This window comes from Dromaius novaehollandiae, chromosome 1 (assembly GCF_036370855.1).
Source record: "Dromaius novaehollandiae isolate bDroNov1 chromosome 1, bDroNov1.hap1, whole genome shotgun sequence".
NCBI classification, from domain to species: Eukaryota; Metazoa; Chordata; class Aves; order Casuariiformes; family Dromaiidae; genus Dromaius; species Dromaius novaehollandiae.
The window spans coordinates 207416505-207440470 of NC_088098.1; the positions used below are offsets into that span (position 1 = coordinate 207416505).

At 36.3% G+C, this 23966-nt stretch overlaps 2 protein-coding genes and 2 non-coding genes across 15 annotated transcripts in view; 2 read left to right on the forward strand and 2 right to left on the reverse strand.

Moving 5' to 3' along the window:
• TAF1D (TATA-box binding protein associated factor, RNA polymerase I subunit D) overlaps positions 1 to 3833 on the forward strand; it is a 16090-nt gene extending 12257 nt beyond the window's left edge. For all 8 annotated transcript variants that reach the window (XM_064505123.1, XM_064505125.1, XM_064505124.1 and 5 more), the window contains 3 exons: positions 792 to 871; positions 1715 to 1788; positions 2458 to 3833. The gene's annotated coding sequence lies outside the window, so the exon portion shown is untranslated. The remainder of the gene's footprint in view (positions 1 to 791; positions 872 to 1714; positions 1789 to 2457) is intronic.
• Positions 306 to 23966, reverse strand: part of CEP295 (centrosomal protein 295) — a 48931-nt gene continuing 25270 nt past the window's right edge. For 3 of the 5 annotated variants that reach the window (XM_026109179.2, XM_064505118.1, XM_064505120.1), the window contains 13 exons: positions 22561 to 22779; positions 16538 to 16644; positions 15768 to 15906; positions 14008 to 14166; positions 12708 to 12862; positions 12300 to 12462; positions 9302 to 9948; positions 8345 to 8518; positions 7179 to 7269; positions 6384 to 6587; positions 5590 to 5698; positions 4933 to 5032; positions 306 to 3897 (listed from right to left, as the gene is read on the reverse strand). In XM_026109179.2, coding sequence (XP_025964964.2) covers positions 3847 to 3897; positions 4933 to 5032; positions 5590 to 5698; positions 6384 to 6587; positions 7179 to 7269; positions 8345 to 8518; positions 9302 to 9948; positions 12300 to 12462; positions 12708 to 12862; positions 14008 to 14166; positions 15768 to 15906; positions 16538 to 16644; positions 22561 to 22779 — 2318 coding nt within the window. In that variant the 3' untranslated portion in view covers positions 306 to 3846. The remainder of the gene's footprint in view (positions 3898 to 4932; positions 5033 to 5589; positions 5699 to 6383; positions 6588 to 7178; positions 7270 to 8344; positions 8519 to 9301; positions 9949 to 12299; positions 12463 to 12707; positions 12863 to 14007; positions 14167 to 15767; positions 15907 to 16537; positions 16645 to 22560; positions 22780 to 23966) is intronic. The other 2 variants (XM_064505119.1, XM_026109181.2) reach the window with 2 other exon arrangements.
• Positions 545 to 683, forward strand: LOC112988604 (small nucleolar RNA SNORA8). Its single transcript, XR_003260588.1, has one exon. It is a non-coding gene; the product is annotated as a small nucleolar RNA SNORA8 (small nucleolar RNA).
• Positions 16159 to 16242, reverse strand: LOC112988601 (small nucleolar RNA U2-19). The gene has a single exon (XR_003260584.1). It is a non-coding gene; the product is annotated as a small nucleolar RNA U2-19 (small nucleolar RNA).

The window sequence follows — 23966 nt, forward strand, 5'->3', positions numbered from 1 at the left end:
TTGCATCAATTGAAACAGTCTGTTTCCCCTTTAATCTTAAAGGGAGAATTCTTTACTGGTTTAAGCAGCTACCAAATAAAAAGAAACAGCACTGTGGTGTCTGTCTGAAATTAAAGTAACTTCATGAACATGCTGCATTTTTTTGTTCTGTGTCAAGTGGATACTTGGTAGTTTCATACTGAGCAATACAATGTTGTCTTTGTGTTTCAAAGTTCTTAATTCCTGAACAACTCAGCCACTTATTACTGGACCATTAAAATTCTTGGGTGCTTAGCTATAGAATATCAAGTAAAACAAGTAAATACTATGGGAAGAAGTAAGAAATGCTTTATTGTGTAGGGATATATAAAATAACTGAAAGGATATCTGAAGTTGTTCCTCATAGGTGACATTATAATAGATTCTTTTCCCTTTTAGTTGCATGACACTTTTATAAAAACCAACTACCTGTTTTAAAATTCAAACTCCTGCATATAACACTTAGCACCTAATGGTTAACAAGATAAAAATATGCATTTTTTATTTCACAAACTACTGCAGCTGTTGCACTGTATGGTATCTGCACCCAACAGTATTCTCCTGATGGGATGTTCAAAAAACAGTGCTACAGTAGTTCAGCATTTGGCATCGTTGGTTTTCATTCTGCTGTGTCTGTTAAACCTGGTATTTCTGCTGAAACATTCTTTAGTCCTCTTCGGGGATTTGAATGCATTGGCTTTCTACTTCATGTAGGAAGTGTGAGAACTGGACATTAGCTCTCCTAAGTGCATTCTTATTTCTCTTCCTAACAGGTACTTCAGAATACTGAATAAGCTAAACTTTGCTTTGATAAGAGGATTAGCTGGAAGATGATGGCAACTTTTTTTGGCAGGTAAGTACTGAATTACTTGTCCATTCAGAAGGTTTCATGTAACTTTACTGAGCTAACACACAAACCTAACTTCAGAATGACACTGAAACTTCAGTAGACAGTTCTAGAAAAGTGTAGAAAGTGTTGAGTAATAGAGACTGCTGGACAGTGGTCATTCAGATTTGGGCAGGCTGCTTATTTGCATATGAAGTATACTTTTATGTATATTTTGCTGCATAAGTCTGTGACATCCATGCAATCTGTATTACTAGTGTTTGAGGCAAAGACTGATACCAGTTGTGAGGAATTCTTTTGTACTTGGAATTCCTAACAGATTCTAGGCTGGTTAGTACACAGCTTGACCTAACTTAAATGGCATGATTGACAGTCCTTAACAAGAAAAGACAGGAAACTTAAATATTGAGTGTAGGTTAAGTCCCATATCTAAGTTGATAACAGTAGTAAGAGGAGTATCTGGTCATTACCAAGGCTGCTAGGATATTACTGTTTCTGGTGAGCTGTGGACATGACCATAAAGTAAGGCCATCAGACTCTTGACTTGCCACATTGTGTGGCACTAGGTCTGCTGGGAATAAAGCTTTAATGTAAAAGGTCAGAGACAGTGCTTCCTTGCTTTGCTTAAGGTAAGACAAGTTCTTGCTGAGATTATTCTAGTTGAACCTTGGGCTGTAATTCAGACTTAAGGTAACTCCAGAAGTTGCTGTTGAGGGAAGCTGTGACCCATACAAAAAAAAAAGGGCAAGAAGGGAGAAGGCAGAAAAGGCCACTCTGCAAGAGTTTGCATCTAACTTTGACTTGTTCTAGCTTTCCATCTCCACTAACCAAATCTGACTTAATCCATAGTGTCTGCTATTGAGCCACTGACAATGTCACGGGGCAAGAAGCACCATTTCAGTACAGCCAGAGTGAGTCTGAAGGTAAGAACAATGCTTAGCAAAACTGCTGGTATTTGAAGGAAATTCAAGGTCACCTCAAAGAGGGTTTGCATGGCTGAAACACCAGCAGCTCTTAACGCAGTGACCTTATATTGAAATCCTCTGCAGGATGCCTTGGACACTTGGTGTGTGCTGTGGTCTATTTCTGAGGAGATAAGCTTAATGTAGCCAGGCCTGTTTGAGTGAAAAAGGATGTTTATTTACTGACATCCCAAATTTGAGATGCTATTCTAGGAAGGATGTTACTTGGTTTCAGACTGAACTCAGTTGACTTCTGCATTGTGTTGATGAGCAGTCTTGTAACTTAGCTGCTACTTCCTTCTGCCTTGGGAGTGCAGTATACCCTGAGATAAATGGAGGTGTTAAGAGTAATCCAGAAGAAATGGGGGGTGGGGTGGGGAGAGGTGCAGGAGTGGAAAGATGAAATGATTGTGATCAGAGCTGATTTGGAAATAATGCTTTGTCCCTTACATTTTAATAAGAGATGTACATGTTCCCTGGGTTAGTGCTTTTATATCAGCACCCTGCTTTGAAATTAAGTTGTTTCAGACTATAAGACTTGTTCATGTGTTAAGACTTTAATGTGAGGAAGACAGCTGAATTAAGATGGTTTTTCTCTTAAGTGATGCTAATGTGTATCATTTCTTTTAGGTCCTGGTGACATTGCTGCAAGGCTGAGGAAGAATAAGACAGTTCTTCTAAATCAGATACAAAAAGGACTTTATAACCTATTCTGACTTCTTATTGCAATAATTAAGAATTAAAAACATGTAATTCTGTAGCTTTCCTTACTGCTCTATAAATTGAAATAATGCATGGTATTTGGAAATTAGTGTAAAAGCACACAGGACAGGTAGAACATTAAAGATGGCTGTTATCAATTCAGTCCATTTTTCCCTCCTGGGAAATTCCATGGCTTGCAATTATCTGTGGCTTGCCACTAGAAAAATGTTTTTCTACTCTCTTCCCTTCTGATTATGGTAGGAGAAAGGGATGAGATCACTCATGCACAGCTTCTGCAGTGCAGTGAAAGCACCCCCTCAATGCCCTGTGTATTTAATCTGCAACTTTGACAGATAATCCTTAGACTGTAGCAAGCCTCTACCTGACTTACTGCATAGAATGACACAGGCTCTTGCTGCCCTATGCTGCTTACTGAAAGATGCAGGTCCCTTCACATAGTGCTGTACTTTCAGTGACTCTAGAGACTGAACGCAGTGAGAACAGAAGTCTAAGTAACAGTAATTGCTTTGTAAAATAGAAGAAGCTTGTTAATCCTACAGCTTCTCTGCTGCATCTTAAATCAACTAGAATAGTCAGAAAAGTTTTATGAAATCTGGGTTTAAGATAATACCTAAATTCAAATTCAGTGTAACAGCTGAGATTTGAATTTGTCCTACTCTACCTACATGACCTTGCAATTAAAATTCTTAAGGCTCCAAGGAAATTTGGGTAGAGGAACTAACACTTGGGAACAGTAGTTACCTGTGTAGCAGCAGGCTGAAATAAATTGGTTAAGTTAGTAAGTTAACAGTGCTAGGGGGGTAGGGTGATACACCTTTTTGCCAGAAACCAGTTCTTTTTGGCCCTCAGGTACTTTACTGCTGCAGCTGAGAGGTACATCTAAAGTGGCTAATAATCATTCTTTTAATATTCAGTGTAACTGGTAAAGTTTCAGCTTTATAGAAGGGACTGAAGTTTTATTGCAAAAACTTTATTTGAAAAAGTTGTTACATATATAAAAACAAGAATTAATCTGAACTTTCTTTAAAACACCTCAGAAAAGGCTTTTCAGTGTCTTGTCTAGCTGATCTGAGGCTAACACTATTTAAAGCAGTACTTGTATCAGCTTCTGTAGTGATTTGTCAATAAAACATCATCTTGGCTACTACAGTGATTATTTACCTTTGATTTTTCATACAGCTCAAGTTTCCTAACTTCCATAATTGCACTGAATGATGAAATTTGCACTAAGCCATGTATTCTGTGGATTGTACCAATAAAGTAATTTTTCTTGTTCTTCCCAAGGTGTTCTGAGAGTCATGGTAATTTCCCAAGTTTCTTCCTGGCTCGTAGTTTTTCTAGTGTTTTCTGCAAATAAGACAAACCACGAGAGACTTTGGTAGACTAGCTTAAGATAAGAAGGGATAATATTAAAACAAACAAGCTGCTGGAGCTAGCTAACAGTATAATGAAAGGGGGGGGGGGGACAGAGTTTGAGTACTACTCATCTGTATAACCTGAATATCAGTAATAGTGCAAGTTTAGACAATGGGGCAAGTGAGTTAAGTGACTGCTATTGATCCAAAAAGTCAGCATTATCTGTTTATTAGGGAAGCTGTAAAATAGTATGATCAAGAAAAACAGAACAGTTTGTTCTACTAGGGAAGGAAAAAAAAAGTAGGGTGAGACTGCTACTGCAGGACTAAACCTGTCAGCATTCTTTATTTCATTCCTTCAAAGGTGCCAAGGCCCAGTAGAGTAGCAAGGGGAAAGAAAGCATTAACAATTCAGAGTTTTCTTTCTGTTTGAAACTCAACTAGAGCAGCTGTATGCAAATCCAGACAGGATCCTTGCAACCTTAAGTCTGAGTAGGCTCAGCTAAGCAGACTCTTAAAAATTTATCTGGAGTAACAAACAAGTATTGACCAAGAAAAGAAGACTGCCTTAGAACAAAAATTCCATTAAGCTTGGGCTAATAAAAAATCCTGAATGATCATTCTTTTGCCAAGTAGATCTTCCTCCATAAACTTTCTAGCAGTTGAAGCTTTGAATAAACTTTTTGCTTAGTCCATGTCACTTACCAGAAAAATTCAGCCTGAAGCAGACACCCATTAGAGAAGATTGCTAATACAAAATAACTCCTTGGTCTGCAAGTACAACCATGGTGTTGACAGAAAAGTCTGTGATGTACTAATAGCATCTTTTGTGTATTTTAAAAGTTGCACTGAATTGTCATTCAAGTTCCATCAGGCCAACAACCTGAGACCCTCAAACTAGTTCCAGTTATCTCCATTTCAGTTGTTGTACTCACTGCTGTATGCCTCATCATCATACTGTGCCCCTGCAATAGTCTGATGAGAAGTTCAGTGAAATTACGAGAACTGACCTGGTAAGAACTACTACCTTTTGAAACTCTTTAGCCTTTTCTCTGTTTTTAGCATAGGTTTCTTGCCTTGTTCTTTCCTCCTTTCTGATTTTCACTTCTGCAAGCTGATTGTAAAGTCTGTCAAAACAGTAGGAAAAAAAAAAGTCCTATCAAGAAGTTAAGTGGCAAAGGAGAAATAAGAGTTAATGTCTTAAGTGTTTATATAGTCTCAATTGCTGAAAATGAGAAAAGGCAATTCTGACTTGGCTCTCCAGTACTATAGAATCTTTTCAAATTCCTTTTCAGCTGCCTATATCTAACAAACATCCCATTCAGGGATTCAGTTGTAGTGTTTTGTATTGTACACTATTTACTGTGTTATCATTAATAAGCACCTAAGTGCAATTATGAACTTCTCTTCAAATTTAAGCTAATTTCAAGAAATAACTGGCACAGCTATTTTAAATTGGCTGCCAGCCATACTTCCTCCTGCTAGCTCTGCAAGGGAATTTCCCATCATACACATATCTCAAGCATACTTGCTTCTTTCTCCCAGCAATTTAGTGTTAAGCAGTGCTCCGTAAGGGTCCAGTTGGAGGATAAAAACAAAATGATCTAGCCAGGAGCCTTCACAAGACACAGATTACTACTATCGTAGTTTTGTCCAAATTTCTCCCACTTTGGTTATGCAATACCTGGAAGTACGCTGGTGCATTTCAACTTCTGCAGACTTCCTGTCTTCTGGAGAAGACACTTTCACTTCTCCTACTTTCTTCAACTGATTGGTAGCTGCACCTTTTTTTCCTTAAAATAAATAAAATAAAAAAAAAAAACTATTTTAAATTTAAATCATTAATCCAGCTAATGTATACATTTGTGAAAAACTGGACTGTTTCTTCAGTAAAGGTTTACTCTTTACAAAGCTAACACTTTGGACTGGCTAGTAGTAAAACCATAACGAGCAGTCTAGGCTTTTCAGTGTAATAGAACTCTATCATTAAAGGTTTCAAATATAATGGTAAAAAAATAGTAGTTTTCCTATTTTAAGACAGCACTACAGAAGAAAAATAAGCTAGCAGAACAGACTCAGTAGATAGCCTTCTGTTAAAAATAAATCTTCATTTTCACTCATTGCCTGTAATTGTAGCAAACCACACGCCTCAACAGCTGACTTCCAAATCCCCAGATAGAGATGCACCAATTTACTTAACATGGTTGTTCTTTGATAAACGACTATTTGCAGAGACATATGACTATGAGCATGTGGACAGATTGTAAAAATAAGATGATGAGGAATAAGGGCCTTTACAGCAGTGCAATAAGGGGTATTCCAGGCAGTGAAAAAGCAGCTCTCCACATTCCTGAAAAATCTCAAAGAACATCCTAATCTGCAAAAACAAAGATGCAACAAGTGAGAGATCTACACTTTGTTAGAAAAGAGTAACTAAAAGGATCCCTAATGCTTTATCTTGTCCCCAAATAAACCTACCAGAGGTGAAAGAGGACTCCTTTTGCCTGTTTAACATCTCAGTCTTTCTTCTCTGAAACTGTCCAGCTTCTGGCTTTTCATTTTTTCTCTCTTTATTTTTTATTTCTTCTATTCTCCTGAGAGATTTTTGGATGAAGTTTTTCTTTCTTTTTAAAAAAGATGCTTGCAAACTTCCTGGCACAGAAGCAAACTCTAGCAACATCACTAAGAAAGAAAGAAAAGTGCCAACATTTCAAATTTTTAGTGAAGAACACTATCACTTGTACTAACTCATAGATTTCAGTGCATTTCTTATGAAAATGGTCAAGCTCAGCATTTTAGAAATTGTAGTAGGAGAATGACATTATGAATAACTAGGAATTTTTCAAAACAAGTAACAATTCAAAGTTACCGAATCCAAGTAACTGTAATCAGTACTGCCAAGACAAATACTGTGATATTGTATCAAAAGCATCTTAATCCCTCAAAACATATAAAAAATTTGAGACCCCCCCCCCCCCCCCCCGCAAAAGGTGAACATCTTGTCAATTCCTGTCTTTGTTACTGCTGTCCATTTCCAGACAAGTAAACATTTCCTTGTCAGTATGATGTACATTAAACCTGGGCCAAATACAGTACAAGCCAAGCTGGAATGGCAGCATGTACTTGCATAATAAAAAAAAAAAGCTCTATGTTTTGTGAAGGAGACATTTTATTAATGATTTTTAAATTTTGTATTTAGGACCTCATCTATCTCAACTTCATTATACTGAAGTTGTACATAATTACCTGCAGCCTGATGTGATGGAAACTCACCTTCATTAGGACTCTGGGCATTGGAAGAACTTTCAGGCCTTCTGAAAACTGAATAATTTGCATCTTGAGCTAATGGTAAAAATTCCCTTTCCTGTTTCAAAAGAAATCATTGGTTGAAAGTGCTTAAAATACACCACAATTTTGAGTGAAATGGTAGTAATGTACCACTAGCATAGTGGTACAAGATACAAATAAGACAACATGCTCTTTTGCCAATCCAGGAACAACATCAGAAATGGATTTCGATAGTATTAAAAAGCCACTTTCTAAAAATAATTAAAAATTAAAAAAAATAATCAAAATAGTTTCCAACGAAATCCCTTTTCCCCACCAGATTTCATTTTTTTCCTCTTAGTTTGGGCCTATAGAACTCTAGCTCAGTTGGTGTCTGCTCTTCCTTCCTCCTGTTTTCTTTAGTTTCCCCCCATCACTCTTTCACTGTTCTGCCTCTTTTCCCCATTCTCAGTCAGAAGGTAACAGCCAAGGCCACTCCAGTACTTTTAGGATCTTCTCTAAATGCCTCCTGCAATTGAAACGTCATTTCATCTAATTTAGTCACCTAACAGACGAGCATTACTTGGTTCTGACTATTTTTTTTAATTTATTTTTTTTTAATTGCTTCAGTACGCAAGCAATTTTCCCATTCCAAACCAGTGCCTCTGATTTGTGGCTGTTCTTTGATACGAGCAAACAGCAAAAAGTATACCACAGGCAAAGTAAAGTATGGCAGTGTGATAGGCTGATCCTATCTTCCCCCATAAGAAAAGAACTGCTGTGTAGGTTTGGTATAGCTCTACTCCCTTGGATGTCTGCTTTATTCCCAGCTACTTTGTAGCTTTGTTTTGTCCCACTCTCTCCCCTCACTCAGATCTTCAACTAAGGGGTTACAGTTTAGTCTTGCAAACATCTGTTTGCAAGATAGTTCTGTTTCTCATCAGAAGTTTACCCCGACCCTACCTACACTAATACAACAAGGTAGTAATATTACTGTATTAGATCCATCTACAAAACATAACATCAAAACAAGATGGTGCAAGCACTTTAATCTAGGATAGTCCTAACATTTTCTCATTTTGCAATACTGTATTAACTGCTATAATCTGGCCTTTCCTTATTCTAATGAAGAAGTATCAACTCAAAACCAGAATTAGATAATCAAGACTCACCTCAGTAAAAAAATTAAATTCAGACTGATCCACACATGCTGGGTTACTGATTTTATCTTCTTTAGTTTTCTCTTGGCTAATATGTTCAACATCTGATTCTGCAATACTGATGTCATTGGAGCTTATTAGAGTGAGTTCAGGTTCTTCCATAATGCCATGCCCTGACTCAGTCTCCTAGGAAATAAATTACACAAGACAATATCAATGTAAAAAAACAAAAACCAAAGAAAACCCACAAAAAAAATAGAAACACCAGAAAAAAAAAAAAACCCAAACCACCACCCCCAAAACCACTATTTCTAGTAACAGCAATATCTGTTAGCTTGTCACAAAGAGAAGCCTCATTCAACACAGGAAAAAAAAAGTCTGCCCCAAACAATAAAGGAAATACCTCAGGCAAAGCATTCTTTCTGTATCAATTGATGTGTGCAGACCTTGGGACCTAAGTCCCATATCAAGTATCAATCAATGTAGAAAAAACAATACAAAAAAAAATCCAAAACCACACACACAACTCATCTCTCAAGTTTTAAACTACTGATGAAATTTAAAAAAAAATTACCCTGGAACTAATTATGTAAAAGTTATTTTAACTTTGTTTATCCTTCTGTTAAATTATTTATTTCCTTCAGATATACACTGGAGATAAACACTGTTGAATAATTATGCCATGTAATGCTACACCTACTGATGCTAACAGAGGAAAATGGAATGGAGATGCTAGAGCTCATCCAACAGTCATGGTAAATCCACTTTTTTCTTTCATGACTGTTATTTCAGTGTTATGATCTGAAAAAATAAGTAGGAGGACAGAATTCCAGGAAACATGCAAGTCTCAAACTAGAACTGTAAATTAAAGGCTTGCTAAGTTTTCAGATATTGAAGGTCTAAAACAGCTTGGTGTAAAGTTAAACCACTGCATAAATTACTGCTTTTAGAAATCTCAGTTTTACTCACCCAGACTGGAATACAACAAGAGCCTCTGAGCACAGAATTAGAATGTTTTTGATATCCTTCCAAAGAACCATTTTGTTGTACAACAGCGTGTAAATGGATGTCTGAGATTTCCAAGTTGGTTTCAGTGGGATGCCTGGAAGATTTTTGTACTTCTGGAAAGCCTTGATCTGTCTTTGTATTTGTGTTCCACTGAGAACCCACCTCCATAGTTTTGTTTCCTTCACTTCCATGAAATGATTTCTCAGTAAGCTTCACATACTCCTTATCAAATGCCTCAACAGGTAATTTTTCAGAACACACAGTCTGTTTTTTGAATGTCGCACCCTCTTTTAGTAAGTGTTCAGGCAGAGTTTTATCCATTGTAACTGGTGTAGTATTTAGTTGATAAAATGATCTTTGCTCTTCCATTGAATTTGGACTTTCATTTCGCAGATCTTCCATTGAACACTGGAGATTAATAGATTCTATATTTCTTGCTAGTTCTTCATATTGTCTGGCAGATGAAACACAGTTCTCAGTCCTAATCACAGGATTTTGTTCAAAAGACCCCTCCAACATAACGTTGGGGTCCGCTGGCCGATCAGCATTCTGACAATGATCACTCACAGTAGATTCTAATTGCAGTGGATGGAAAGATTCTTCAGATCCTGTTTCAAAAATTATGGAGAGTCAAAAGTCTAACTTAACACAACAGAATTTCAGCTTAAAAAGAACCCTACATAAGCAGCAGTAAGGTATAGAAAGAAATCTAGTAAATAGGAAGAAACATTTTGTTAAAAAAAGTCTGTTCTGTTTATCTTAAAATACCTTCTTCGAACAGTCTCACTAATGTTGATACTACATCCATTAATTCATTCACTGTACGACCACAGGTAAAACAACTTCAAGAAACAGCATTTTTGTTGCTTCTTAGAAGAGATTTTGGGACAGATTTTCTCATCGGGCTGACATAACTACACTGAAAGCCAATGAATTTGTACCAATTTACACTCTGTAAATGGAAGTCCTTTGAGACCCTTTCAGGCCTCCAACAGAATCTCTAAAACAGGAAGAAAAAAAAAGTCACCATAACTTATGCAGAAACTCTTCACAGTAGAAAAAAATCCAAACTGGAACCCTGGCTGCTGTTCCCGATTGTTACAGTAACGCACTCTCATCTTTCCCTTACAGTATACACATACAAATCAAGATTTTTCCAGAAGGCTGAGAAAGGAGAAAAATAACATATTAATGTTTTAATTACTGGGGAGACATTTCAATACTACAGCATCTGTCAAGCAAACAAATAGGTTTGCTTCAAATTTTTTTGCAAATATTCCTTTGACATAAGATTTGTATGATTTGTTACATAGCCTCCCACATCATACTATTAATAGGCTTCTTCCTATACACACTTGTATACAAAATAATTCTTTAAAGGTTTCATTTAAAGTAATTTTTGCGTTCTTTGACACATACAAGACATCTAGGTTTATATATATACAATAAGGAATTGTCTCCTAACAAACCGCAGTAATTAAAACATTAAAATCTAAAGAGAGACTGATCTGGCAGAGAAGAGATTACATTGCAATATCAGCCATCACTAGAAAATTCTCCAGATGACAGGCCAAAATATCAGCCTTCCTTAAAATGCCAACTAAAATCAGTTTTCCAATTTTCTTTCTGTTGTTGATGGTTTATTTTTTTATTTACTTTTTTTTAAGCACAAGTATTTGGTATTCCCAAAGCAATTAAGAGACAAGAATCTCTTAAACTGAGGATGAGACATTGTAATTACATTTAAAACATATTGATTGTTTTTATGAGCAATTTACAAATACTGTGCTAAAGTTGGAAGGAGCTTCCTAAATCCTATTTACTGTGACCACAAGTAGTCTCACGGTGTAAGCCATTTCTGGCATTTTATTTCATTGGCATCTGCCAGCTAAAGAGAAAAAAGCGATTTATAGAATAGTTGCCTACATTTTTAAACATCAACGGCATACGTTTACAAGACTTATATGCACATATATGCAAATAAGCAAGATAATTAAGTAGGAAAATTTGTATCATAAATACATATATTACTTAAAATATTGTGCTGCATTTCCTGCTGCTTGATCAGCCTTCTAGTAGAGGACTTTACAATGCTGAAACACCTGGGTCTTGGTAATAAGAGCCTTTGAAAGACCTAGGTTACTACTAACTGCATTTGAAATTACAGGTTGGTTCTTTCTTTAGTATACATGGAAGACCGAGATAATTTAAATTCAACTGCACAACATTAAAAAAAAAAAAAACAAACTGTTCCTGTATGAGCTGCAGTTAACTTTTTAAGCTGCTGCAGAATCATAAATTTTTAAACTATGGAATTAATTATTAAATTGTCATCTAAAACTTCTTTTTTTCTTTCCCACTTTATTTTGTGGATAAAGCAGTTTTTCTATAATCAAAACAGATGTCTCAGCATGCAGTACACAATTACTGTTGGTGCAACTTAACAGCAGAAAAGGAAAGTCCAACAGTTTCTTGAAGGACACGACGTATAAAAGAAAAATGAGCAAGAACACCACAGAGATGGTCTAACATATGCTTCAATAATTTATTTGATTTATGGATTCCTCTTAACTTCCTCAGACTTACAAAATGAGCAATCTACATGAACATACATTTGGAAAAGTACCTGAACAAATTTCATTCCTGGCAGTTTACTAACACCACAAGTACTACACACTAAGTAATAAATAATATCCACTAGAGTAGCCTGGATGCAAGTCTGCTTTTATATTAGTTATAACTTGAGTAAATAAAGAACTTCACAAAATTTAGGAGTTAATCCATTAAAAGTGATGGGGAAGGAAGTGCGCAGAAGAACAACAGCAGTGCTAAGACATTTCAGTGTAGGGCTGATATGCAAGTGAAAAGTTCCGAGTGTCGACACAACACTTAAAGTTTGATACTTATGTATCAGCGATGGTTTGCTACTGAAGCATTGATCAGACAACACTATACATACCCAGGGTAACAGTTTCTTTCACAGACTCTTGTTCTGATGTAATGTTGTTTGACTTGTTTGTTTCAAGATGAGAAGGCGAACTGTTTCTTTGCATATTCAAAGTGGAGTCTCTGGCTTCTTGAAAGAGTGTTGTGTCTTCACTTTTTGTTGAAAATCTTGAAGTCTAATGGCAAAAAAGTCTTAATCAAGATTCATTTTCTCAGGAATATGAAGGGCAAAAAAAAGTTTATGTCAATATGCTCTTTGGATCACATTTCTGCTACAAACAGCAAAAATGCTTCCAGTTCTAAAATACAAACACTATTATTGTGTGTATTCTGAACAGAACAGAGTGTAGAGATTATACATTTAAATCTTGCATAAATATTAAGCCAAAGTATTTCCTCCATCATAGCTTTTCTGTAGTACCTTGCTAAATTCTCTGCTGTCTTGTGAAATCTTGTATTGAGAAAGGGATGATGAGATATCCAAGTCAAGACTTGGTTCCAGAGGCTGAAAGTGCTGGTGATGCAAGTTAGGAAAGTGTCTTTCCATTTCAGGAAAATCAAATTCAGCTGCTGGAACTACAACAAAAAATGTTATTTTTAACAAATGGACATCTCGCACCATGCCTCTAGATGTAATCAATAAAGCATAGAGAATTCTGTAAGTATACAAATAATAGCCTGTAAAAAAAAAAAATCCTTATAACATTTAATACTTTCACTCTGATACAATGCAAGTAAAAGCAGCAACAAAAAAATGCTACACCAATTCAATTCTTTGATAAAAAGCTGAGGTCAAGAAGTAGTCTGTTCAGCACTTGTGAGACTGCATCTGGAGTACCATGTCCCATTTTGTGCTTCCCATTACAAGACAGACATCGACATACTGGAGTGAGTTTAGTGAAAGGCACAAAGGTGATTAAAGGAAGGATGAAGCACATGACATTCAAAGAGAGGCTAGAAGAATACAGTTCATCCAATCTTAAGAAAAGGCTTGCTTTAGGGAGGGAAGGGGGGAGATAGGGAAGGGTGAGGCACTGAAATCATATGGTTGTCCACAACATCTTAAGAGACAGTATAGAGAAGACAAAGCCAGATTCTTCTCCAACATGCTCAGAGAAAGAACAAGTTAGAACACAGGAAATTCTTGTTAGATACAAAGAAAAAAAAATTTCACCTTGAAGCTGGTTAGCCAAGTTGCCCAGGAAGGTATGGAATCTCCATCCTTGGAGACTGGACAAGGCCTTAAGCAACCTTCCAAGTTGGCTCTGCTTCAGGTGGAAGGGCAATTTGAACTATATAGCCAGAGGTCCTTTCTGATCTAGATTACTCTACACTTCTATGATTCTAGGTTTTAAAACATTCCAAGAGAAAGCGGTTCAAATCAAAATACTGGAGTAATCTATATGATAGCTAATAATTTCATGAATCATCACCAACTTTTTCTATACAGTACAAAATTCACACTAGTCTGTCAGTCAGTGTTTCATCAACTACATGACCCTATCTGAATAAAACACTATTATTGTCTGTACCTTCCTGATTAGAGAGAAGTCATGCGTATACACGTGATAAGCACAGATAATAAAAAATAGAATCCTCACTGGCTATACAATATAAGCTGAACATAAATAACTAAGGCTAACACATAACCCTAATTAAGCTCATTCTCATTCTGTATGAGAAGAGCATAACACACAGAAACACTCTAAAATGGTAATTACCTTGGAAAGGAGTATTGTCTTCTGATGAAGTATTTAAATTTCCAGATGCTCCAGAAAGATTCTCTTGTCTCCGCTGCACATTAAAAGGCAACAAGGAGTTCCAAGGGTAGCTTGCTGTTTCTCTCAAAATTCGATCCTCTATGCTGCCAGAAGACAATCCTGAAATAAAAAGCTAGAAGTTGACAGTTTTGCATATAAACCACTTGCATAAACTCATCTGAAAATACACTGATTCATATCCCGAAATACTCTTAGCAGCTTTAGGGTTTTGTTTCTTTAACTCTCGCCTGTCAACTTTCCCACAAACCTTACCACGAATTTCCACAAATCTAGGTTGATAATACCTAATTATATAATACTTGGTGAAATTCAGCCATTTTAGAGGATGTGCATTTAGGAAATACTGAAACAATAAAATCAGAAAAGAATTAGTAGTTATTTTACACTAGCTAGCATAAATATGCAATGGGAAACATAAATGTGTGTTAATCCTTTAATGTATTAGGCATCATTATGATATAGCGCAATAGCTTTATTCATTTTTGAATAGGAATTGCCAAGTGCCATACAAGAAATCTGAGAGATGAAGGATATTGATATTGTGTTCTTAGTTAGTGCCATAACCACCTTTATCCATATACCTGAAGAATTCCACAGAGCTATCAGAAAAATCAATTATAAACCACTGAGTGTAACATGAAAATACAGCTAGTACCAAAAAATTTATTCATGCGCTGAGCAACTGAAATATTAGGGAATTTTTTTCACATCTAACCACCAATAAAAAAAAGCAAAGCTGCAAGTGATAGCAAGAGTTCTAAGTGCTGACCTTTGCTTTTTTGTCAGTTACACACAGATTTGTCACATGGATTAGGAAGCTTACTATGCAGGAAGTTACCAGTTTAGAAGATTAAAGTTAAGAGAGAGCTGAGATTTCAGTAGCTCAAGAACTATTGTCTTTAAAAATTGATTTATAAATATGGAATAACTCATACATATACACGTGTGCGAGATCAGACACAAGTCAGACTAACACAGTATTAACATTTTAACTGAAAGCCTTAAGAAAGTAAATAAAACCACAGGTCTCACAATATAGTCACTATCATATCCACTTCCCATGTTCACAAGTGATAATGCTTGAAATACAGAGGAACAAATTATAAAGATACTATTTTTGTATTTTATAAGAAAATAGCTCAAGGTCAAGAGACAGACGGCAAGCAAAAAAGGATATGAACATATATTCCCCAGAAAATCATTGATATCAATGTGGCATTAAAATGACATTATTTCAAAAACATGTTGTTAGAAGTTTTACTGTAATGACATTTAAGCAGATATCGGAACAATACTCTTAGCAACAACACAACAATTACAGCTCTGAAACAACCTACATTCTGTACAGATCACTATCACTACATATCACTATCTTCTGGGTGTCCAAATTTCTTAAAATTTTGCCACCTAAAAATTTTTAGTGTTACACTTGCTGATTAAGGCTCAAAACATCCTTTGCCAAAGTCAATGTGTTATTAGGTTAAGTTATCATGGAAGTCAAAAATCAGAGGCACAGAAAGTGTGCGTTCCAGTTGCACTCTATTCTGCAGGGCACATTAACTATTCTTAAGTGAAGTTCCATACTAATCTTTATCAGAAGAACTTATGTCCAGTGAGTTAGATCTATTTTCCTATAAAATTAGGTAAAGAGAACACACAATTTTCCATTTAGAAAACGAGGAAAAAAATAGAAAGTTTACCAGTGTCAACAGGGCTTGCATCCAATATTTCACTAGTCAAAAAGCTTCCAGTGGAAATTGTCGAAGACAAATCACAGGGTCCCCCTTCCATGAAAGCCTCTGAACCTAAGTTTGTGGATACTACTTTGGAAAGTACTTCCTAGGGAGGAAATAGCATATATAGTATCATATATTCAGCTGTCCATAGTCCAAACTTAGAAAAACCACACATTTTATTCTGAGCTCAGTTCAAGTGTAGAAGCCTTCATTTTTTTTTTTTTTAATAGTCAGGCAAATACACATTCATCATTGCTCAGTACAACACATTCACGTCCAGTCTCAGACATCTCCCTCCCCCCACCCCCAGCACACACGTGCACGCACACACACTCACACAAACTCTTATTAAGCTTCTCAGAACTGTGTACAAATCATAGCACCTGGAAGATTAGTTTATCTTCTGGTGGTCAGATTTGGCTATTTCTCATCACAGACCCACTTCAGTAGAATTGTAGATCTCAGAGGAATATAGATGCAATACATGAAAGACTCCAGAATTTCACAAGTATTTGCAAGACTGCCTTTTGCATACAGGAGACAGACCTGAGCTTGTCTTAATTCTACTCTGTTTTACAACTAGAAGTATCTAGAAAATACCCTAAAATATTATCTTCCTTAGTTTTGAGGGTAAGCTCTACAGAAAGCCACAAAGCATGGAAAGAGGTTCTATACTTCTGAGATATTAATAAAGAGAGTAGATTATGTTGTGTGGTTATTTTGATATGACTAACCATATCGTGGAGTCTGAATGATGGTCCAGAATGTGTTACAACTCCACTTCCAATTTCAGGAGCAAGAACTGGCAAATCTTGAGCCACAGGAGAATCCTGGGACCAGGCTGAACACAAATGCAACAGAAGCAGTCAGAAATAGAAAACAACTTCGAATTCAAGAGTTAACAAATTTTTCTTGAACACCAGATGGCAATAATTCTCTATTGTTGCTGTCTTCTCTGCATTGATTTTGCCCATGCTTACCTCTTTCTTATAACTTATAATACGCTTTCTGCTCCACTGTAGCACTATAAGAACATCAGTTTAGCTGGTGAACAGAGTGACTCTCCTTAACCAGCCTTTTGACAATTTCTAATTACCATGACTGCTTTCTGCAGAGAATGCAGAAAGAGTAAAAATGAACACTTTGCAGGAGGAAATGCGGCTTTGGTAGTGTTAACATAACCATTTGGGGGGGGGGGGGGGATAGGAGGAAGGGGGCTTATACTCTACCATGGCAATGATTACAAAGAAAAGCACACAATATAGATCAGAGAAATCAGAAACACTGAAATATCTCACTACGAAGTGACTCCTACCGCAGAACTGGTAAGATCAGCTCTGCGATAATGCACTTATACACAAAAATAAGGATGATCAGTATCTGGAGAAAAAACCAACACCCTAGCAGCACCAGAAAAGTGTAATCTCTTTATTCAGTGCTGACAAGTCCATTCAAAGTTTGGTAATTCTTGTATAGTTTGAGATTAAATTTCCCTGTAGCAAATAACTCTAAAGTATTACTATTTCCAGTAAGAATTTTCAAGAAAAGAAGCATTAAGTATCAGGTAGAAACTGAAAACAAACAGTAGAAGTTAATGTGTTTCCTCCCAATTCTATAGGCACTGCTAACGGCGGAGACATGTCAAACTCCAAGCATTGCAAGGCTCTATCCTTTAGAATTAACACAACATTGTGAGATCGGCTAACAGTAATTTGTAGCTTGCATAAACTGAAACTCAGTCTCTATCTTCTAGTAAGAAATTAAATGTTCCATTTTTTCCTATTGTACAAATAAAGCAGGAGACATTTCCTCTGTAAGGCAACACGATATAACAGTCTATATGTTGTGATACCTACATACCTCAATCAATTTGAAACATTTCAAAATTTGTTTCAAGGAAAAAAAAAAGGTTTTCTACAGCCACTGTCACCTAGTACTCTCCCAGAAGAAAGTGTAAGAAAGGAATGGAAATAACATCTAAAATAAATATATTTGGATTAAAAAGGGAAGTTAGTCTATTCTTCATTTAATACGTTATTACCTTAAATGCTAACTGACAGATCTCCAAGTAAAGGGTAAAGAGAAATTGTCAGACAGGCTGCCTGCCCTGCAACAAATTCTCCAGAAATTCCTAGTAGGCCTGATCCCGATCATTTATGACATTTTTATCAGTAACTGAACAGGCGTTGGCAACAGAATTTTCAAATAAACCTGAAGACTGAAAGAACGATAAACAGTCACAGTAACAGTACAACCACAAAAATTACCCAAATCTCCTGCCAAGCTGGTCTGCTAAACAACACTGTTCCAAGACAGGCAAAATCATAAAACCAAGAACAGAAAATGGATCAGAAACGAGTATTTTGTGCAAGTGCAAGACGAAGGTGTTCAAGTTCCTGGGGAAAAAAGCTTCAGGCCTGAGTAGGAAAAGGCAACAGAGAGCTGCTGCCTGGGTGCACGGGGCAGTCGTGTCGCTGCCACTGGAAGCACTGAAGTCTGCTGCTCTTCGGATCAAGATACGGGAGAGCTAGAGAGGACCACAAAAATGACCGAGGCCTTGGAAAAAATTCCATCAGCAAAACTGCGGTCATGTCACCTCTTGACATTTAAGTATCTCCACTGGAGAAAACACAAAATACATAAATTTCTAAACTCAGAGAAAGTCGGGACAAGGAACAGTGATTAGAAATGGCTGTCGACATATCGAAACAGGAAATAGAGCATTTATTTTAAAACATGATAAAAAATGAGCACTGGAACAAGCTACCACAGAAAAAAATGATTTCTCCATTTCTTGATATCTTTAAATCAAAATTGGATAGTTTTCTGAAAGAAATGCTTTAGTTTGCCAGATAAAGGATATCAGTGAGAGGTAATAATTTAGAAAACAGAAGAGATTAGATTAAAGCATCTCATATTCTTTTGTATTTAAATTCTATGAAGAGCTATGCTACAAATGTGTTTTATTACTACACAGTAATAATGTACATTGTTCTTGTGATATTAATACAAGGGATGAATAGTAGTAATTTCATGTTATAAGCCAAATTAATTACCAGTTTCGGAGTTAAAATAAAATGTGCTGAGTTTATTATAATATCCTTAAAAACTTAGTATTTGGTGGCTCATAAAGGAGGTTTTTTCTTTCCCTCCCCCCTCCAAAATAATAATGCAACATTCTTATTTGGCACAGCTAACCTCTATTAATGGACTTTCATATTTTAATCTCCTGGCCATCATACTGGGACAAACAATTCATATTAAAAAAAAATTGAGGCTGGAATATCCAGAATGCAATTTATTCAGCAGAAATTGCAGTAAGATAGCAGCAATTATTTTTGGGTGCAATTTAGAAGATAAAAGCCTGGATGACAAATCACTCAGTGAAGATAATGAAAAAACAGGGATTAGTTCAAACCTAAGTAGAGATACAAATAGAGAAGAATTATGTCAACAGATGTACTCCACACTAGTTTGCTATACTGACAATGGATAAGACAATCTGTTGCAATACTGAATTATGGACAAATACTGAGGATTAAGAAAAATAAATTGAAATCTTTGGGGGTTTTGCCTGATCCAGGCTAGCCTATCATGCACAGAATATCTTTGTTTAGGGTGGCAATATATGAAGATAATCACATCTGGAACACTGCTCAAGGGGACTGTTAAAGAGGAAGATGAATACTGAGGGAAAGGTTTATTAGTATACAAGGCAGAACCATGAAAGTAGATGTATATATCAAATCTAGTCACTGTTTTCAGACTGATTTCCTAAGGAAATGAGGGTTATGCAATTGAACTACCTGCCTCATCTGCAGGGTTACGCTGCAAATCCCCACTAACATTTTGCATTCTATTAGCCCACTTTAACCAAATTTGACTGAGAAGCAATCAAAGATGTTAAGCTCCTAACTCATTTTTTAAGACATCAATGGCATGGTAGGGGAGGGCAACCCAAATCAGTGCCATCACAGAGCCTAATACTGCCACATCAGTTCAGCAGTTATCTGTCCTTTCCAGCCTGCCGCTTGGCCCATCAGTTTGTGCAGCACTAGCAACCACTCAGTGCCATGAGCAGAGATTCACTGTCATCCCACCAGAAGCACCCTTAAGACCCCCTTTACAGTCAGATATGCCTACCTCTAAATTTGAAAAAACTTCTTCTTGTAATACTAGGAAGAAAGAAATATAGTTACTAATTAAGTGAGACAGACACCTAGGGTAATTACTGAAGTTCCAAAATAATTTTGCCTGTCACCTAATGACAAATCTTGCACATCAAAGGAAACACTTTCATCAATAAAGTATCCAAGCAGATTTACAGAGTTTATCTTTGCAAGAATCTGTATAACTTCTGCGCAGGTTATACCTTTTTATATCATCTTTAATGCTTTATTATGGAAAATATATAAGCACATTAATAGGATTTATGCACATCTAGCCATTCTGTAATCACTCACACAAGCAGTACAACTCCTAGGTTGTAAAGCTATAGACCATTTGATGAAAAGTAGAAACCACCAAGGATGTCACTTCAAAGATGATCAAGATCACATGTAAAGTACTCATTTGCTTTCATCATTAGCAAGCAAACTAAGATACAATTATGTCTCCTGAAAACATAAAAACACAACTGTAAACACAGTCTAGTTAGAATCAAGTATAAAAAAAAAGTTCACCACTACAATCATAGTTGCATCTTAAAATGCACTTAAAAAGCATTCTCACCCTTATCAAAATTTTTTAAACCCAACACAAAGATTTTTCTGCTGAAGATCCCAAATTAGTTACTGAAGGTACGATGAAGTGCTTTACAACCTTCAAATTATAAAGAAGAGAAGTTACTCTTTGAACTGTCCAAGGGGACAATCCTCTTCAATACATAACCCAGGACTCCCCCCACCTCACCCCTTTTAAATATATGTTCACATGAAGTTTCCTAATCCTCTTATATAAAACTACTGCACTGTCCATACATCACTAATGTGAAAAGACTCTATAGCAAGATATTTCTATATTAATTGGGTAACTGCCAATCTGGCAATGCTTCTACAGCTCAGGCAAAGATATAAGCCTTTTCTCCAACTATTAAGGAAACACTTAAGGATAATTTAAGTTCAAACATTATGCACATTTCAAAAAGACTATTCTGAGAATTCAAGGATGCAACTGAAAGAAAGTGAGCTTGTACTTATTTAAAACAACTTCATTTCCCATTAAATCTTGATCAAATTAAAAAGGATATTTCAACACACAAACCAAATAAAATCTTAAGATTTGGGGGGGGGGGGGGGTAGTGGAATTTCAAGCAATGTCAAGAGATGCATACTACATAGCTGTACTGCTTGTGAAGATCTACACATAAAACTACTGAACTGACTTCTTTTCAGTATCTGTCTAAAAGAGTTTTTTATTAGAGCTGCAAACTACTTCACCATGAGATACTATCATCCTATATTAAACTTTGAATTGCTTAAGTCAGTGTTTCACAAACTGTGAGTAACAGCAATAGCTAGCCAGGCAAAGCACTTTCAACTATAACCTAGCTAAACTGCATTTCAATCTGCAAGAAATTCAAAGAGATGAAAGCAAAATGCAACTGAAAGCATTGAAGGCTTCAAGTTATATTGTTATTCCAAGACTGGAGAGACAAGCTTAGTTTCTGTAAACAGTAGGAAAACAATAGGATTTAAATACCTCAACACCCACCTGTTAGCCCATCAACGCAACCTATTGAAAAAACTCTCAGTAACTGACAATTGCTTTGTTTGCCTAAGACCTTTGTCCTTTCATAAGTCAGTTGAACTATTCATAGTACCCAGAAGGTTTCAACAGCCCTATAATAAAAATATTTTGACCATCTATAGACTGCTTTATTTATTTGTGATAACCAAAACAACTGTTCGTTTGGGGAATCAGGGTACTTTTATCATATATGGATACAGCCTATCCTCAAAGGTGCAACCTCTGGTAAAAGCTCTTCACAGAAGAACAGAAGAGATCAGAATTAAAGTAATCCTTGCATTATTGTAATATTTTTGTCATAGCTAACAGCCGATTCCTTCAGTGCTGTTTCTTTGAGCAAAGATTAACATGGCCTGCTATTTTTTGTCTCAATTGTAATTTTCTAAGCAATTTCTTAAGTATGGTAGACACCCTCTGAAAGATCACATCAGCCCTTTAGCACTCAGAGCTCTGCTTAAGCATGAATTTGCCTTTTGTCTGTACAAGGAGTCATTGGGTACTGACATGGGCACGCCACCCGTCTGCTCAAAACAGGCTGCCATCTGGTGAAGCCGATGCTGAAACTGCACACAGTCCGGGCAGAAGGTACCTCCCTCAGGAGGAAAACACATTTTCTGCAGCACTCTCTAGCTGCTTGCTCCCTACCCATGCATGGGATTTTGTTTGCAATGGCAAGGCAGTCAGGTGATACAAAACAAGATTTCCTTACAGAGAGCTCCGCTAGGTACAGATACAAAGCACATGCCTTGGATGTGCAATTGTTGACTGGCAAAGAACTTCACTCCAATGCTGACATACATTACTAGAATGGTAACAGATCAGAAAAAAGCAATCGCTCAGTCCTTCCAAGAGACATATACTTATTAAAACACCTCTTTTCACACTTAAACTGTATTTAAATAGTGCTGCACAATCTTTAACAAATCAGGTCAGACATAACAAACAGCAGTAAAATTAGCTATATTTAATGGTAATTACATAATCCCTAGAAGAAAGAGGATTTGCTCACCTGGGTCATACAAATTTTCAGTCATCAGAATCTCTTTTAATAGCCTACTTGACTGTTCACTTCCCCTTAGACTTCCACTAGAGATTTCTTCTTCACAGTTTGTTATTCTCCCAGGTAACCTGCCATCTTCATGAAGAGCATGACCGTAACAGCTAACATAGGCAAACTCGCCAACAGTCGAAATGGGAGAAGATTCTCCACCAGCAGAATCTGCTTTATCTGAGTTTAAAACATTTGTAATCGGTTTAGGTACAGAAATGCAGTGTTTTGCACTTCATGAAAGAATATGTTAAGATGCACATACTATTCCAAAGAAATAATCTGGTGAATTTGTACAGTACTCCATTTCAATAAAGTTAACCATTCAAAAAATGAAAACCCCTGTATTATAACTGTTCAGACTCAGATTTCACCAGTCATAGGATTTCTCAAAAAGTAATTCTTAAATAAACTAGATTACTCTTTCAAAGAAAACCCCCCCACACTAACAGGTTTTCCATACAGTAAATCCACCAAAACTTTTGGTAACTTCACCAGTGGTCAGTTTCATTCCTTGAACAACCAGGAAGAAGTCTAATCACATTTTTATTCCCTGGATAACTTACGGAGATTGTAATATCTCAACATAGCTGATCCTGCTAATTCTCTTGATAAGGTATATTTTTAAATTCATGAGTCATTCTCATGATTATTCTTTGAAACATGTTAGTTTTTTGCAATATCCTGTTTGAAATATTCACACCACCACATCACATTTCAGAAGCAACTGCATCATTCCCAAATCCAGAGGCAATATAACTTTTCTGCTCTAGTTCAAGATTTCCCTCATTTATACAACCACAGATCATAATAATCCCATCTCGCCATAGAATCCCATTAAAAACTCAAGTTCAGTTTATTATCTACCATGACCAACAGTTAGATAATATAGGAATAAGAACATCTATGGATCACACTGGGATTACTCACCAAATGAGTATTCTCTATTCTAGAATTTCATTGGGCAATTTGTCAGAAAATCTTTGGTATGTACTTTGATTTTTAATCTTGTTTTTTTAATCAAAATGTGTGATACTAAGTCAAGTGCCTTATGAAAGCGCAAATGTATTTCATTCGAACACTACCAACCGGAACTTTTTATCTAATCAAGACACCAAATTGGTTTGACAAGAATTATTCTGCATAAACTGATGCTGACTAGCATTAATTACTTTTCTTTAATTAAGAAAAAGTCCCGTATCAGCTGTTTCATTATTCTGCTCAAGATCAATGACAGCCTGACAGGCCTGTAATTTACTTGGGTTGTTATGCTTACCCTTTTAAAAAACACTGCCACAACACTAAAACTTCTTAAAACATGCATGGAATTGTAGCTCTGAAGAGATTTTTGGTGGGGGGGGGAGGCA